This window comes from Erythrolamprus reginae, chromosome 3 (assembly GCF_031021105.1).
Source record: "Erythrolamprus reginae isolate rEryReg1 chromosome 3, rEryReg1.hap1, whole genome shotgun sequence".
Lineage (NCBI taxonomy): Eukaryota > Metazoa > Chordata > Lepidosauria > Squamata > Dipsadidae > Erythrolamprus > Erythrolamprus reginae.
In genome coordinates this window covers 150,264,109-150,281,402 of record NC_091952.1, presented here as the reverse complement: position 1 = coordinate 150,281,402, position 17,294 = coordinate 150,264,109, and the positions used below count along the sequence as shown (strand labels likewise).

The 17,294-nt window shown below is 39.4% G+C and overlaps 1 protein-coding gene across 2 annotated transcripts in view; it reads left to right on the top strand.

Moving 5' to 3' along the window:
* Positions 1–17,294, top strand: part of TENT4A (terminal nucleotidyltransferase 4A) — a 49,766-nt gene that overhangs the window by 9,527 nt on the left and 22,945 nt on the right. For both annotated transcript variants that reach the window (XM_070747025.1, XM_070747024.1), the window contains exons 2-4: positions 10,643–10,766; positions 10,880–10,926; positions 11,950–12,070. In XM_070747025.1, the coding sequence (XP_070603126.1) occupies positions 10,643–10,766; positions 10,880–10,926; positions 11,950–12,070 (292 nt within the window). The remainder of the gene's footprint in view (positions 1–10,642; positions 10,767–10,879; positions 10,927–11,949; positions 12,071–17,294) is intronic.

Here is a 17,294-nt window from a genome sequence, read left to right as displayed (position 1 = left end):
GTAGGAGTGTATATGTATATGTTGCTGCATTCATAACTCTAGTAAATAAATTTGTTGGTAGCACTAATCATACTCCTCATGCTCATGCAAATAGAAGCACTTGAAAGTAAATGCACAAAACAAATTACAACATTCTTGATTCCTCTTAGGACATATAATCCAAATCTGAATGGGACATCCCCAGTTTATATTTCCTGAAGTAGCTATCTCATATTTTATCCAAGGCCTAGATTCTTATTGATTTCCAATGCAAACCACTGTTGAGTATTAACTGTCCATTTACAAGCAAAATATATTGTTAGTTTAACACGGTGTTACCTTTCCAAACTATATTCTAGGTGCATCATACTGAGATATTTAGTTGAAGAAAGATCAGTGGTGCCTGTAAGATTGTGATAAGATGAGCGGCCAATACTTTTTACAAATAATAAATAAAACTTAATGCCAATTTATATCAAAGTATTTGTTTGCTTATCATAATTTAGCAGTGTGTTTATATTCTATTCAGTTTGTATGTTTTACTATCTATGTCCTGGCTGCTTTAAAAAAAAGTTTTTATATAAAAGGTATAACCACACTTTTTTCATAAATGTTTTACTTGATAGATATTATATTTTATATTCTGGCTTTTTATATGCATAAAAACTGGGTATGAGGAATAGGACAGTACTCTGGAAGAAATTGAGTGAAAATTTTCTTGGTTTCTGAAGATGGATTTCTCAGAATCATTAACCCGTACCTGTTTCACGGTGGAAGCTCTTTGCTTGATGTAGAGATACTGTACATAAATGGGTAAACAGATATAAGAGAAGCTTAATGATTCCAGTACAAGTAGTCCTTGACGTACAACAGTTCATTTAATAACTATTGGAAGTTAAAGTAGCACTGAAAAAAGTGACTTATGACTGTTTTTCATAAAACTGTTGCAATATCCATTTGGTCATGTGGTCAAAATTCAGACATTTGGTAATTGACTCATATTTATTAGGACTGCAGAGTCCCAAAGTCGTGTGGTCCCCTTTTGATACCTTCTGACAAGTATAATCAATGGAGAAGCCTGATTTACTTAACAGCTGCATTACTAACTTAACAACTGCAATAATTCACTTAGCAACCGTGGATAGAAAGGTTGTAAAATTCATTTAACAACTGTCTTTCTTAGCAGCACAAATTTTGGATTTAATTTTGGTCATATGTCAACCTGTAGGGACTTTGGAATTTAGTCAGAATAAGCTTCATTTGGGTCCTAGCTACTATGCAATGCTTAAGAGACAAGAGAAGGCCCAATTAGTTTTTGTATTCAGCATAAATGCTTAGGCACTAGAAAGTAAGGATACAGTGGTACCTCTACTTAAGAACGCCTCTACTTAAGAACTTTTCTAGATAAGAACTGGGTGTTCAAGATTTTTTTGCCTCTGCTTAAGAACCATTTTCTACTTAAGAACCCAAGTCTGGGAAAAGTTCCCAGGAAATTTGAGAGCGGCATGAGGGCCCAGCCAGTTTCCTGCCAATCCCCCTTTAATCCCGACCATCTGGGCTGCCAGAGGAGCCTTTTAGTGGTGCTTAGGGAGGCTTTGGCAGTCCAGAGCGAACAAAGCATTTTCCTTTCTCTGGGCACGTGAACAGGGAATAAACCTCTGCAAGTGCCTAGAGAAAAGAAACACTCCCTTCACTCTGGGCAGCCGAGGAGTCACCACAGCGAAGGCAAGGTGCTGACTACAAAGCGAGCGAGCAAGAGGAGAGGGGAGCCCTTAAAGCATGGGAAGGAAGAGGTAGCAGCAGCAGCAGCCGGTGTATGGGAGGCTGCATGGGAGGCAGCCTTGTGCCGAGTCTATTGGAGGCGCATACTCCTCTTCGCCGCCTCAGAGTCACTCTTTTTTTAAGTCTTAAAGTTTTGAATTTTTTTGATTCCCCTCACCTCACCTTCTTCCTTCGGCAGCGACTGTCCTCCTTTTCTTCCTCCTCCTCCTCCCATTCAAATTCCAAGCTTTTATTTCTTTCCTAATGGATTTGCACTCATTATTTTCTTTTACATTGATTCCTGTGGGAAAAATTGCTTCTTCCTAAGAACGTTTCTACTTAAGAACCTGGTCACAGAACGAATCAAATTCTTAAGTAGAGGTATTTTGATTAGGCGCTAGGTACTTCTGCAAGCTTCAGGTGTATTACTCTTTTCCAAGAAGAGAATTTGAAGTTGCTCTAAGACAGGTGTCAAACTTGATTTCATTGAGGGCTGCACCAGGATTGTGTTTGACCTCGGAGGGCCGGAGTTGGTAGGGGCCATGGCTGGCTGTGGCCAGGGTGGGTGTTATATACAGACTCAATATGCATTTTCCCCCTTCTTTCTTTTCATTGTTCCTTACTATAACCATTTTCTTATCTCTTTTACCAGATATTACTAGCAAACATTTATTACTTATTCTTCACTAAACTTTTTATTTTTAAATTTATATCTCATTGTTTAATTGTAAATTGCTTTTCCAGGCGACAACAGCTATTTATACAAAAGCTATTCAACTAATAATAAAAATACAATAGCATAAATAACATGATAATACAAGATCTAACAGCAGAGGTAAATTTCCAGGATAGTAAATAGAAATGGCTGTCAATTATAAATTGTTGATTGTAAATTAAATGGACCTACAGTATGTAAAATCTGGCATAAAACTGTAGTAGCGACATAGGATGTTGTTTGTTGTCTATCTAGAGCAGGCACTTACTTGACGTCACATAATTGTAATCCAATCTAATTCAGTCCTGCAGCACTCTGCCAGGCAAAAAGTGGGCGGCAAGGAGTCCCCGCCTAGCCCGCTTTTGGTCTATGGAGTGCTGCTGGAGGCCAGGGGGCCCAGAACAGGCTGTCTGGGCACCTTGCGGGGCCTCCTGTTTTTGGCCAGTAGAGTGTTGCCTTCCCCTGCAGCCTGTTTTGGCAGGCAGAGGCACCACAGGCTGGTCCTTTGATATTTCCAGGCTGGCCTCGCGGGCCTTGAGTTTGCCATCCTTGCTCTAAGCAACAGTAGCCAACCTCTTTCTTTTGTTCATAAAGAGTCATCTATTTTCATTTCCAGAAGCTTAGTAAGTCCCATTCATTCTCATCACCTTATTCATAGGAAGACAGGTGAGTGGAGGAAGAAGGCTACAATTTCATGTTCAAATTGTAGCTTCAGAAGCCTGAGCAGCATAAAAGATCACTTATTCCTGAGACCCATTACTAGGTTCAGTATGCTGTTTTTCCTTCTACATCTATTAGAAACTCTTTGATGTTAATTTTTTTGTCCACTGATGCTTAATAAATTAATAAATTAGGAACTTAGGTTCAAGAAAGGGCAACATAATAGCTTGTATCTCGGGAGAGAGTAACCCAGGAGGGAGTAAATAAAATCAGCCAAAATAAAAGCTTCATTAACAGCAAGAATTTCAGATGACTATAGAATGGTCATCTGAAGTTTTAGCATCAACATTCTGAAGGTAGTACTGATTTTCACAATAAGTGGTTCTGAAAGAGAAGTGCTTATAGTCCCCGGTGAGTAGAAATTCCACTAGGAATCCTTTTGGAAAAAATTATCTGAATCTCAGGCTATGTTTATGTGTTCTCCCAGAAGACCTGGTAGAAAGGACACCAATAAATGAACAAGGAAAGCAAGAGAAGAGAACATGTTGCCTTGGGTTGAACAAGGGAGTCAAAATGCTTTGAACCTTTAAGCCACCCTGAGTCCTTTGGGATTGAGTGGCATAGAAGAATGAATGAATGAATGAATGAATGAATGAATGAATGAATAAATAAATAAATGAAGTTGCTTGCTTGTATGCAAATAGGAGTCATCATCATCATCAATGCAAATGAGTGTGGGTTTTGACCTATAAAGAGGGAGCAAAATCCACACTCACACCGACAATGTTACAGGGTGGATTTAAAAAGGCTTGATTTAAATCAACTTGATTTAAATCATAATTTTTAAAGAGCAACTGTAATCAATGTTCTGCAGTGGCTACTCCTTTGATCTAAATAACTAAGCTCTATTTCATGCTGAATAAACTAAATTATTAATGTACCTTAAATAGAAAACTAGATAGATTTTTATTCAAAAAGCATTTTAATAAAATAAATTTGATCAAAATAAAAAAATGATTTAAACAAAAAATATCAATTTTATCCACCCTGCAATGTTGTTTACCGTATTTTTTGATGTATAAGATGCAGCTTTTTCCTCCCTAAAAGAAGCTGATAATTAGGGTGCGTCTTATATTCTGAATGTAGCTTTTTTCCCCTCAGCCCTAACTAGCTGATAATGATCTTTCCAGATCTTACCTTGCAGGCTCTTTCATTGTTTCTCTCTGTGAAGAATGTTTTCCAAGCCCTAAGTCTTTGTAGGGTTTTTTCATAGCTCTAACCTGCTCTGAGTAAGTTTCTTTCCAGCCTTAACCAGGTGCTAACAATGTTCCCAGATCTTATTCAGGCTCTTTCATTGTTACTCTCCGCCAAGAATGTTTTCCAAACCTTGTCTTTAATTTTTTTATTCATTCTCTATTTGCTCCAAATGTTTCTTTCTAACCCTAACCAGGTGCCAACAATGTCCCCAGTTTTTACTGGATTGCAAGTTCTTTCATTGTTATTCTCTGCCAAGAATGTTCTCCAAAATCTGTTTTGATTTTTTTTTCATTCTCTATTTGCTCCAAATATTTCTTTCCAGCCCTAGCTTTTACCAGCTTGAAAGCTCTTTCTTTGTTATTCCCTTGTTATTCTCAAGAATGTTGTCCAAACCTTGTCTTTATAGTTTTTTTCCCATTGCTTTACTTGCTCCAGATGTTTCTTTCCAGCCCTAACCAGATGCTATTAATGTTCCCAAGCTCTTTCATTGTTATTCTCTGCGAAGAATGTTTTCCAAGCCCTAAGTCTTTGCAGGTTTTCCCCCCCATTGGTCTAACTTGCTTCAAATGTTTCTTTCCAGCCCTAACTAGGTGCTAATGATGTTCCCAGCTGTTACCTACTTGCAAACTCTTTTATGGTTTACTCTCTGCAAAGAAGAATGTTTTCCAAGCCCTAAGTCTTTGCAGGCCTTTTTCCATTGCTCTACTTGCTCCGACTGTTTCTTTCCAGGTGCTAATGATGTTCCTAGTTTTTACTGGCTTGCAAGCTCTTTTTTGTTAATCTCTCAGAATAAAAGTTTTTAAGCCCTTAGCCAGGGGATATAATAATATGCTGAAGCTGACCAAACTAGGGACGCTAGCCAGATGAATATGTGGTAAGCAGATTCATTTCCTTATTTTCCTCTTCAAAAACTAAGGTGCATCTTATACTCTGAAAAATATGGTACTTGTCTAGTTGGGTAATGAAGTATTTGCAAGCAGATAGCTCAGAGAGCATCAAAGATTCCATAGCAAAATTCAGAACAGATCTCTTTTTGGATGGCCTACCATTAGCATTAAAGTGCTCGCATAGTAGACTTATGATTTAGAAATTGCTGAATAGATAACCAATTGAAAGCTAACTTACGGAAGAAGCTACTCAAAGAGGCAATCACATAGGAAGAAATCTATAGCTCTAAGGAGGAAACCAATAGAAGTCCAGCATCATGTTTTCAAATTATAAAGATCAAAGCTTCTACCTTCTTTTGGAAAGGAAACAAACAAGGAAATACATACTTCAGCTTCCAGACTCAACAAAGCACCGGAGTGGCGGCATACAAATCAAATCAATCAATCAATCAATCAATCAATCAATCAATCAATCAATCAATAAATAATAATAATAATAATAATAATAATAATGGCAAAGACCAAGGAAAATACTCTGCAGGATGATATTATTACTCCTAAGGGATCACTCAACTGAAAAAAATCTGACCTTACTGTCAGATCAGATGAATGCTGGTACCCAGGCAGAATATGCAGTAGAGTTTGTTTGTTTCATTTGTCAAACAAGTATAGGATTGTAGTTTGTATAAGCATAACATAAGTAAATAATGATAAAAAAGACAATAGGACAGTGGGACAGGGACGGTAGGCACAATGATGTGCTTATGCACGCCACTTACAGACCTCTTAGAAAAGGGGAGAGGTCGACAGTAGACAATTTGAGGTTAAAGATTTTGGGGTTTGGGGAAGAAACCACAGAGTCAGGTAATGCGTTCCAGCTACTGATCACTCTATTGCTGAAGTCGTATTTTCTGCAATCTAGTTTGGAGCGGTTTACATTAAGTTTGTATCTATTACATGCTCGTGTGTTGTTGCAGTTGAAGTGAAGTAGTCACTAACTGGAAGGACATTTTGGTATATGATTTTATGAACTACTGTTAGATCAGATCGGAGGCAATGTAGTTGTAAATTGTCTAATTGCACTATTTCAAGTCTGATGGAGTAAGATGTTTTGTTGTGAAAGAAGGAGTGAAGGACTCTTGTGAAATATTTCTGAACTCTCTCGATTGTATTTATGTCTGATATGCAATGCGGGTTCCATACAGGTGAATTGTATTCTAGAATTGGTCTGACAAAAGTTTTGTAAGCTCTGGTTAGCAGTTCAATGTTTTTGGAGAAGAAGCAGCGTAAGATTAGATTAACAACTCTTAATGCTTTTTTGGCAATGTTGTTACAGTGGCCTCTGACACTTAGGTCATTGGATATGAGTACTCCAAGATCTTTGACAGAGCGAGGGTCGTCTACATTCATTTCCACCATAGAGTTCATATAAAGGAATATCACACATATTAAAGCCAAAGGTGAGGGATCTGAAGTCAATTTGCCTTGTATGCTGCTCAATCCTGAAAGACCCAGGACCTGTCATTTCAGAACCATCACTGCAGCACCTTTTAATCGGCGTCCACTCACCTGCTGCTTACCACGTATTACTTCCACATCACCAACCGTCCCATTAAAGTGAATGCGACTCAACAGCGACTCAACAGTGAAACAGAGTAGGAGCTGATAATAGTTGCTCGTTAAAAATTATGATTTAAATCAATTTTTTACAAGCATTTTTACTAGTGATTTAAATCATGATTTAAATTGACTTCATTTAAATAAAATCCACCCTGACTCTGATGCTTTAGCTATCATAAATATATGATGGTTGCCAACTGCTCAAGGTTTGATCACATCACTGGGAATGCTATGACAATCGTAAATGTGAGGAATGGCTATAAATCACTGTTTTCACTGCTATTGTAAATTTGAGTGGTCATTAAAAGAGTGGTTGTAAGTTGAAGGTTACCTCTGCTCATTTTCAATATATTCCTCAAAGTAGTGGCAGTTCTTAAGTAGCATTTAAGAACACAGAGGTCCATCTTTATATGTTGAATGCATTTTGAAGCCAGGAAACTACTATGCAGAATGTTAGCATATCTGAAACTGGCAAGGTTACAGAGCAAGATCACTGTAGTGATTCCCTCTCTCATTTCAGAATCAGATTACCAACTGAACCCAGTTTCATGTAAAATTGCCAAGCAAGGTAATCCAATCCCTGCATTAGTAGGCTAGAGTAGTTCCAGACTATTTGTCATTGGGAATGTCACTCAGAACTGATCAGGAACCAGATGACCAAATATGCCAATCTTAAGTGATGGGGAGGGCGCCAAACATCCAAGGTAGACCAAGACTTGATAACAATCCCATTATGAGCCCACAATGATCATCAACAAACGAGAGCAGAGGAAAATGTATCTGACATCTGCAGAATGTTTCAATATAGAGATATATTGACTTGTTCATGACAGTAAACAATAGGCATGTGAAATGCTGCTTTTCTCAATTTCAGGACAACAGAACTGAGGGAATCAGTGCCCTAATAATAATAATAATTTATTAGATTTGTATGCCACCCCTCTCCGAAGACTCGGGATGGCCTAATGGTATCATGGTTGACAGGACAACTCATGCCTTATACAGAACTTCCGAAAGTGCCATTTAAATGAAGTTGTTTGGGGAGTAGGGAATTATAGTCAAATCATTCTAGACCAGGAACCATGTTTTCTTCTTTTAAAGGAGACCAGATGGGAAACTGCAGTAATTCTTGAAATGTTCAGACATCCTCTCTCAGCTTTGGTGTTGCAGTGAGACTCAAAGTAACAACAGCTATGCTAAAAATTAACAAACAAGCCCGGAATTTTTAAGTTCACCAATGGTGACCAGTGAAGAGTCATATTCTTTTAGATGGTTTGGTACATGTTTGAATGATGATGCAAAAGTCAGAAATCTTTGGTACTGATAATAGAGATCCCTGAAGAGTTGAAGAAAAGGGCTAGCAACCATCAGGCTGTAGATGCAGGCAGTTGCTTTAGAACTGGTGGTCTGGTATCAACAAATAGCATCTTCCTCAGACAACATTCATGTGAATTTCTTAGGCATGAATGTGTCTCATTCTCAGTCATCCTCCGTGATCTACCATTTATTACACTGTACTCATCACTAATACAGTACTCAAGTTCTTAATTTCCCCTTCAAACCCATTAGACAAAACCCAACTAACTGTCTTAAGTAGGTTCTTTCGTATTCTTCACCTTGGAGATGTAAGAAATGGAACGCTTTCAGCTGGTGGAAGTTTGCTTGAGTTCAAGTCTTCCGGTCTTTATCCCTGCTTCATACCTCAAATGAAATGTCCTGTCCTGGTGTTTACAGCTAACAAGTTACTGCTCCCTTCCTATGCCACAGCTTCCCAAAGATCAATTATGTTAAAAGACTTAATGCAGAAGAACAATGAATAGTTATTAGGTTGGGACAAATTCATCTATTTTTAAAAGCAACTTTTAAAATAGTTGATTCATTTCAGATCCAGATTTTAAATGCATTGATCACAAAGAATGAACTGTTCCTCCCTGGAAATACTGTTGTATTAAGTATAGCCCTTTTTCTGTTTGTTCAATTTTTGATGAACAAGGACGATAGTTAAATCTACTGTGAAGTACCTTACTGTTCAGAGAGAGATGCAAATATTAGGAGGGGAAGTAGATTAATATCTTATCCAAGCAGCAATATATGAATGAATTTATTATGCTCATTATTTTATTTTGTTCCCATGTATTTTATCATTTACAAGTAGAATACATAGAACATAGAAATACAGAGTTGGAAAGGTGCTTGGAGGTGTTGTAGTCCAATCTCCTACTCAACCAGTGATTGCACACCTTTTTTCCTCAGGTGCTGAAAGTGCACGCGTGCCCACACCCATAATTCAATGTCCTCGGTGCCCTACTATGCCTATGCTATCCACCTCCTGTGCTGCCCTGTCCCCCTCGCATGCATGGACTACCTCCCCTCCCATTTCCTGACTTCCGGTGGGCCCTGTAGGCCCATTTTTTTGCTCCAGAAGCTTCCCAGGCTCCAAAAACCTCTCCCAGACCCTGAACATGAGTCGAAAATCAGCTGGCTGGCACGCACATGCACGCTGGAGCTGAGCTAGGGCAATGGCTCATGTGCCAGCAGATATGGCTCCGTGTGTCACTTGTGGCACACGTGCAATAGGTTCACCATCACGGCCCTACACCATTTCAGACCAGTGGCTGTCCATTCTTTTCTTAAAAGCCTTCATTAATGGGGCACCTTCTGAAGGCAAGGCATTCCACTGGTTATTTGTTCTCGCCATTAGGGAATTTCTCCTTAGTTCTAAGTTGCTTCTCTCCACCCATTGTTTTTTGTCTTGCCTTCTAATGCTTTGTGGTAGTCTCTCAGATTTTGGAACACTGCTATCATATCTCCCTTAGTCCTTCTGTTAACCAGACTAGACATACTGAATTCCCGCAAGTGTTCTTCATAAGTTTTAGCCAGCACTTCCTAATAATCCTTGTTGCTTTTAATGATAAAGGAAGAATGAAACTTACTCATTTGAAGTCTGTACATTTAACTGAAGGATGGGATTTCCTCCATGGAACAGGAAGAAATCTCCTAGTAGTATGAGATAGAATTAATTTTGGGTGTGTTAGGTCTATTTTCTTGTGATCAGAAATGTACTTGCTAATAAGTCTACACACTCTTTCACACTTTAACAGTTTGCAGGTCCCATGCATAAATTTACTTTTTAAATAGTTTAATTTATATGTGATTTTATCAAAAATATGAGAATGAAAGTATTCTCTATATTATATAACATTAGGTAGACACCGATGGTATTGTGTGCTTGACTATAGAAGCTTATTGGGTCACCTTTTAGCAACCATTACTTTCAGCCTAAACTATCTCACATATGGTTATTGTAATTAAAAGAATGGAAGGAGAGACCAGTATGTTCACTGTGTTATGCTCCTGAAGAAAAAGATGGATAGAAATCTAAATAATTATTTAGTAGTAGTAATAATGATTATGATGATAGAGATTGATGGATGATTAACATGAACAGATAATTTTCTGTCTTCTCAAATATTCTAGAGGTGAGTGAAGTATGGTTTGTGTGAGGCAAAGTATGGAAATCTTAGGCCTGATTTTGATTTAACATGTCTATTACAAAAACAGATTTGATTCTTATTCTTTATAAACCTTTTGTTGTTCATTTTCTAGAAAAATATATGTTTGGAGATGGAATCCTAAACTAATTATGCAACTGAAATTGAAATATTCTACTTGCAAATCCAGATTAGCATTCAGAGTTACCAGTAGATTAGTTCATTTGATTCTCTTTCTGTTGCTATTGATTTTTTTTTTATTCTTCCCATAGGCTCCATGAAGAAATAGTTGACTTTTATGACTTTATGTCCCCATGTCCTGAAGAAGCAGTTATGAGACGAGAAGTTGTGAAAAGAATAGAAACTGTCATCAAAGATCTTTGGCCTACAGCTGATGTGAGTTTACTTCAAGTTGATGCTCTGTACACCATTTTAACTTTGATCACACAATATTCTAATGTTAGAAATTTTAAGCAATTAAATTAAGTATAGATGTTTTTCTTTTCCAGGTTCAGATATTTGGGAGTTTTAGTACCGGACTTTATCTGCCAACAAGGTGAGTCTGGTAATTTTTCACTTGTATTTTTGGCTCTAATGTTATGTAATAGTAACAAAAAAGTTACATGGCACCGTATAAAGACTTATATTACCACTCCAGCCTCACTGGTTATCAAGATGTCAATAGAGGAAAAAGAGGGTACATCTGTGCAGTAAGATATATATATATATAAATTGCATTTTAGTATCTCTTTAAAATTGACATAATTGAAAAGACATCTGATTTAATTTTAACTGTGTATTGATTCTTCAGGTTTAGCTGCAAATCTGAAAAATTGTTATATCAACAGCATTAGAGTACTGTACCTCCAGGGATGCTAGCATTTTTAATTTATCATCTTTTGTACAATAGTGTGAACATAAAGAACATTGATATTCTTCTACAACGTTCATGTACAAAAATACTATGAACAATTAACTTGGCTATGAACGAACGTCTAAACCAAGTTTACAAACCCTAGAAATATCAGTATTAGCTGTCATCGAAGTTTGTTTTAGGCTGAGGTTTTGTAGCATTTTAACTTCTTTATTACCCTTCCCCAGCTTTGGCTTTCCAAATGTATTGGATTAGGTCAACCCAATTAACTGGGACAACCCAATTAATTGGGAAATGATGAAATTGTGGTCTGATACGACTTGGGACTAGAGAAAGGCTACTATATATTACACCATTAAAATTTTGATTTAGAATGAATAACATATAAAATGCTTAGGTAATGTATATGGACTGTACAAACAATTAGAGATATTTTGCAACATGCATGAGAGTGAACAAAGATCTCTCTTCCAATTATTAAAGCATCTGAATTGTTGATCACCCTGCAGATATAGTTAAAACAGTTTTGAAGCAGCTTGAAAACTTTACAAAAGACATGGAAGCTTTGACAATTCAGAGATATATTTATTTTGTATGTTTGTTTCAAAACACTCTTTCAAATTGTGTTATTTACCTATTCTTCAAATAATTGTTGTATAATAACTAAGTTTATAATAAACTTTAGCCATGTTTTTATATCTACAGTGATATTGATTTAGTGGTTTTTGGAAAATGGGACAGTCCACCTCTCCAGCAGCTAGAACAAGCCCTAAGGAAACACAGTGTGGCAGAGCCACATTCGATTAAAGTACTTGACAAAGCTACCGTAAGTAATTTAAAACAAGTTATCCTGAACATTTCCTTATTGAGAGAAAGTTACATTGTCAGACATGTTTATATTTTACAGGTAGCCCCCAACTGCAAGTTAGTAACTGGTGTTGTTTGTGAAAATGTTCTTCCCATTTTACTGTGCACTGCTTGGAGAGTTCAAGCATGGGTTAACTTCTGGATGTTTGCCCAGGGACTGAGTAAGAAATATCCAACCATGCATCCTCCTTTACTCAGTCTAGCGTAGAGGGACATAAAAATATTTTATCTACTCAAAAATTGAGCAAGCATCAGAAATTTTAAATTTGGACTCTTCTTCAATTTCAGTAAATTAGAATTCGATCTTGATAATTGTTACTGGAGCGGGCGAGCACAAGGAGGCTTCCTTGCCACCCAGTGGCTTGTGTTTTGCTGCTGGTGTAAGAATGCTGGTAAGCCAGCTTGCTGGCAAGAACTGCCTCTTCCCTTTTGTGAGTTATCAAGGCAGCAGGAGTCATTGTTTGGGGCTCCAGCAAGACTCTAAGGAATCGTGGCAAGGGATCAGCTGTAAGTTGGGGATCTCCCATTCATGTGGGCGGAACTTTTGCAAACAGTGGAGGATCTGGTGCAGGGAGAGTTCACTCCCAGATCGGGTGCTATTTTGACCATGAGGATTGCCCGAAGTCTCAAAGGGTTGGCGCTGAGAGAGTTCAATCTTCTAAGACACCATTTTTGATTGAGATTTTCCCACGTGTGCCACTAGCTCCCCTGCTGCCCCATCATGCGCCAGGAAGGCACCCAGTCCAACTGCCTAATGAAGGAGGCACAGAAGCTGGCTCTCTGGGCAGAATGACACATCTGTTCCATCAGGGCAGAACACATCTCTGGGACCGTCAAACTTACAGGCAGATTGGTTGAGCAGGACCACTATACAGTGATCCCTCGGGTTTCGCGAGGGTTCCGTTCCAAGACCCCTCGCGAAACTCGATTTTTTGCGATATAGCGGTGCGGAAGTAAAACATCATCTGCGCATGCACACCTTTTTTTAATGGCCGCACATGCGCAGATGGTGGAGTTTGCGTGTGGGCGGCGGGGAAAACCCAGGGAAGGTTCCTTCGGCCGCCCAACAGCTGATCTGCTCCGCAGCGCGGCAGCAGCGAGGAGCCGAAGATGGGGTTTCCCCGTTGCCCAGGCAATGGGGAAACCCCATCTTCGGCTCCTCGTTGCTGCCGCGCTGCGGAGCAGATCAGCTGTTGGGCGGCAGAAGGAACCTTCCCTGGGTCTTCCCGCCGCCCAGGCAAAGGGGAAACCCCAAGATCGCTTGCTGCTTGCCCGTTCACCCGCCCGCCCGGCTGCTCGCTTGCCCGTTCACCCGCCCGCCCGGCCTCTCCGCTTGCCCGTTCGCCCGCCCGCCCGGCCTCTCCGCTTGCCCGTTCACCCACCTGCCCGGCTGCTCGCTTGCCCGTTCGCCCGGCCGGCCGCTCCGCTTGCCCGTTCACCTGCCCGCCCGGCCGCTCCGCTTGCCCGTTCGCCCGCCCGCCTGGCTGCTCGCTTGCCTGTTCACCCGCCCGCCCGGCCGCTCCGCTTGCCCGTTCGCCCGCCCACCCGGCTGCTCGCTTGCCCGCCCGCCCGGCTGCTCGCTTGCCGCTTGAGAGCAAGAGGGGGAGAGATAGAGAAAGAGAGAGAAGGAAAGAAAGAGATGAGAGAGGGAGGAAGAGAGTGTGAGAGAGGAAGAAGCAAGATAGAGAAAGAGAGAGAGAAAGAAAGATGAGAAAGGAAGGGAGTGACGTCATCGGGTGGAAAAATCGCGATATAGCGTTTCGCAGAGATCGAGATCGCGAAACTCGGGGGATCACTGTAGATCACTCAGACTGGGGCCTGCACCTGGATCTGTTCGAAGCCCTCTCCCAGCAATTCAGCTGACCATTGTTGTATTTGTTTACCCATCCAACAAATACTCATATTTCTGGGTTCTCCAGATTTGCAGTACCAGGGGCGGAAGGGGTCAATTCCTCTCATTTTGAGAGTGATCAGGAAATTGTTGGTGGAGTGGGCGGAAATTCTCATTGCCCCTCATTGGCCCAGACAAACTTGATATGTGGATCTGGTCAGCCTATCAGTGACCTGTCTCTGGAAGATTCCTGACTACAATATATCTCTTAAACAGGGAGCAGTAATCTATCCAGATTCTCAGTGGTTACAATTAGCTGTTTGGCACTTTTGGGGGGTGGGGGGTGTTATAATTTTTTTATTGTTTTTCACACCTTACAGAGATTCCAATTTACATACCTCAAATTAAAATATAATACAATGCAATATCAAATGCCAATTTCTTAGTCAAATTAATCAAATTTTTAAAATTATCCAATTATTCCTGGTATATATCATTCATTCTGTGCTACCTCCTTTCCAAATGCTATTATCCAGATTTTAGATAATGTTCTTCGCTTTCATTTATATTTAAAGTGCTATAGCTATCTAAATTTCTCTTGGCTATTTGCTGTTTTTCCTAACTATGCCATCGTGTTTCAGTCCCTTTCTAGCGTTCTTAGAAAACACATTCCTACCTTCATTTAAAAAAAAACCCCTCATTTTACCATAACTGCCCTTAACAATAGAAAATATCCAAATTTAAGTCTGTTTAAAAGCCCAGGAAAGAAAGGAAAAAAAAGAATAGAAGAGAAAAGGTGAGAAAAAAGAAGAGCGGAAAAGAATAAGAAAAGGAAAAACACTATTCATATTGTATCTTAATCTATACATAGGAGAAAGTGTTGTTATTAGAAATTTTAAAATACATTTCCTACTCAGTTCATTTATTTCACTTCTTTCATTATATCAGTTTGTCATTTACTTTAACAAATCAAAATAAATATAAATCATTATTACTCCATTATTTTATGCAAAAAGTATCCTCCATTAAAAAAAAAACCCAAAATATTAATATTCTTCCCTAATCTAGATATTTTCCATTGCCGTTCTTAGTGTGATAATCTTCCCTAATCTATAAGCCCCGCTGCCAATGCAAGTGTAATAATCTTCCCTAATCTATGTGTCTCTGTCATATCAGTGCAATAATCTTCTCTAATCTATATATTTCCCTAATCTATATATTGTTCCTAATTCTAAATGTCTTCCACTATCGAACTCAGTGATAATCCTCCCTAATCTATTGATTTTCACTCTTCATTGTTTCATCTGTCTTTCCTATATACAGTGATCCCTCGATCTTCGCGATCTCGATCTTCGCGAAACGCTATATCGCGATTTTTCCCACCCGATGACGTCACTCTCTTCCTTCCTTTCTCATCTTTCTTTCTCTCTCTCTTTCTCTATCTTGCTTCTTCCTCTCTCACACTCTCTTCCTCCCTCTCTCATCTCTTTCTTTCCTTCTCTCTCTTTCTCTATCTCTCCCCCTCTTGCTGGCGGGCGGCGGGCGGGCGGGCGAGCGGGGGCATCAGCGAGGAGCCGGGGTTTCCCCTTTGCGTGGGCGGCAGGGAAACCCGGATCTTCGTCTGCTCGCTGCTGCTGCAGCAGCAGCGAGCAGACGAAGATCGGGGTTTCCCCGCCGCCCACGCAAAGGGGAAAGCCCGATTCGGCTCCTCGCTGCTGCCGCCGAGCAGATCAGCTGCTGGGCGGCCGCAGCAGCAGCGAGCAGACGAAGATCCGGGTTTCCCCGCCGCCCACGCAAAGGGGAAAGCCCGATTCGGCTCCTCGCTGCTGCCGCCGAGCAGATCAGCTGCTGGGCGGCCGCAGCAGCAGCGAGCAGACGAAGATCCAGGTTTCCCCGCTACCCACGCAAAGGGGAAAGCCCGATTTGGCTCCTCGCTGCTGCCGCCGAGCAGATCAGCTGCTGGGCGGCCGCAGCAGCAGCGAGCAGACGAAGATCCGGGTTTCCCCGCCCCCCACGCAAACTCCACCATCTGCGCATGCGCGGCCATGGAAAAAGGGCGCGCATGCGCAGATGGTGTTTTTACTTCCGCAACCCTACATCGCGAAAAATCGATTATCGCGAGGGGTCTTGGAACGGAACCCTTGCGATAATCGAGAGATCACTGTAATACCTAACATAATTAGTGCTAGTTATTATCTCATATTAATCCTATTCCTGTTATTGTAACTCTCCTCCCTTATCTTTTCCCCTCCCTCCCACTTTATTTATCACCATAAATCAAATAAGCAATTTATAATTCAATCAATCAGAATAATAAAATGAAAAAGAGAGAGAGAAAAGCAAAGAAGAAAATAGAAAAAAGGTCGTCCAAAGATAATCATAATCATTTCCAAATATCTCATCTATATTATGTGCAATAATCAAAGCTATTTTCAATTTTTTCATTTACAAGCCATTAAATTTTCTCCTCTTATATAATTCTTCCATTTTACACTTTTTATCACTTGCTTGTATATTTGTATATATATAAGTTCCCATAAGATTAAAATATTAAAAAATCAAATTAATTAAGTATACTCAATTCTTTTTGTAATTTATAACTTTGTAAGAACAGAGAAAAGAGAAAAGAAGGTGCTAATATGTTTTAGTAACTTTTAAATATTCTTACACGTATTTTAATTTTCTTAAAGACATTTAATCCTTAAAAGTATTTAATTTCAATTTATATTATTCAATGTAATTTCAGTCAAATCAATCAGTCCAGCTAGATCAAATCTATTCAAATCAGCTTAATTCAGTTCAAGTTATTTTATCTTGAACATTATCTTCCTTCCATGAGTTTAGCTGATTAGTCTTCCCACAGCAAGAATACTGTCTTTAAACCTGTGACAAATGTAATTTCAGTCAAATCAATCAATCCAATTAAATTGAATCAATTCAAATCAGTTAATTCAGTTCAAATAATTTAATCTTGAACGTTGACTTTCTTAATGCATTGGCTGGTCATTCTTCTCTAGAATACTGCATTTAAAAACCAGTAGCAAACTGCTATATTTCCTCCGGCCATACGATGTCACTAGGTGATCAATTCTCCAAGTCTTCTCTAGGTAGCTCTTCTCTGAATAGCTTTAAATGACTCTTTTACTGTAGTTTCCTGTTTCGTACTTCCTATCTTACGAAGTTCTTTGTTTATAGAGGAAAGGAAAGATAAGGATTCCAAAACAAAAGTTAAAAATTTCAAATTCCAAAAGGCGAATTTCAAAGAGAACCAATTGGGTAGTTGAAAATAATCCAAATGATGGGCAATTTCGCTATTATAGAAGCTTTCGCTGAAATGCAATGTTGCACAGTT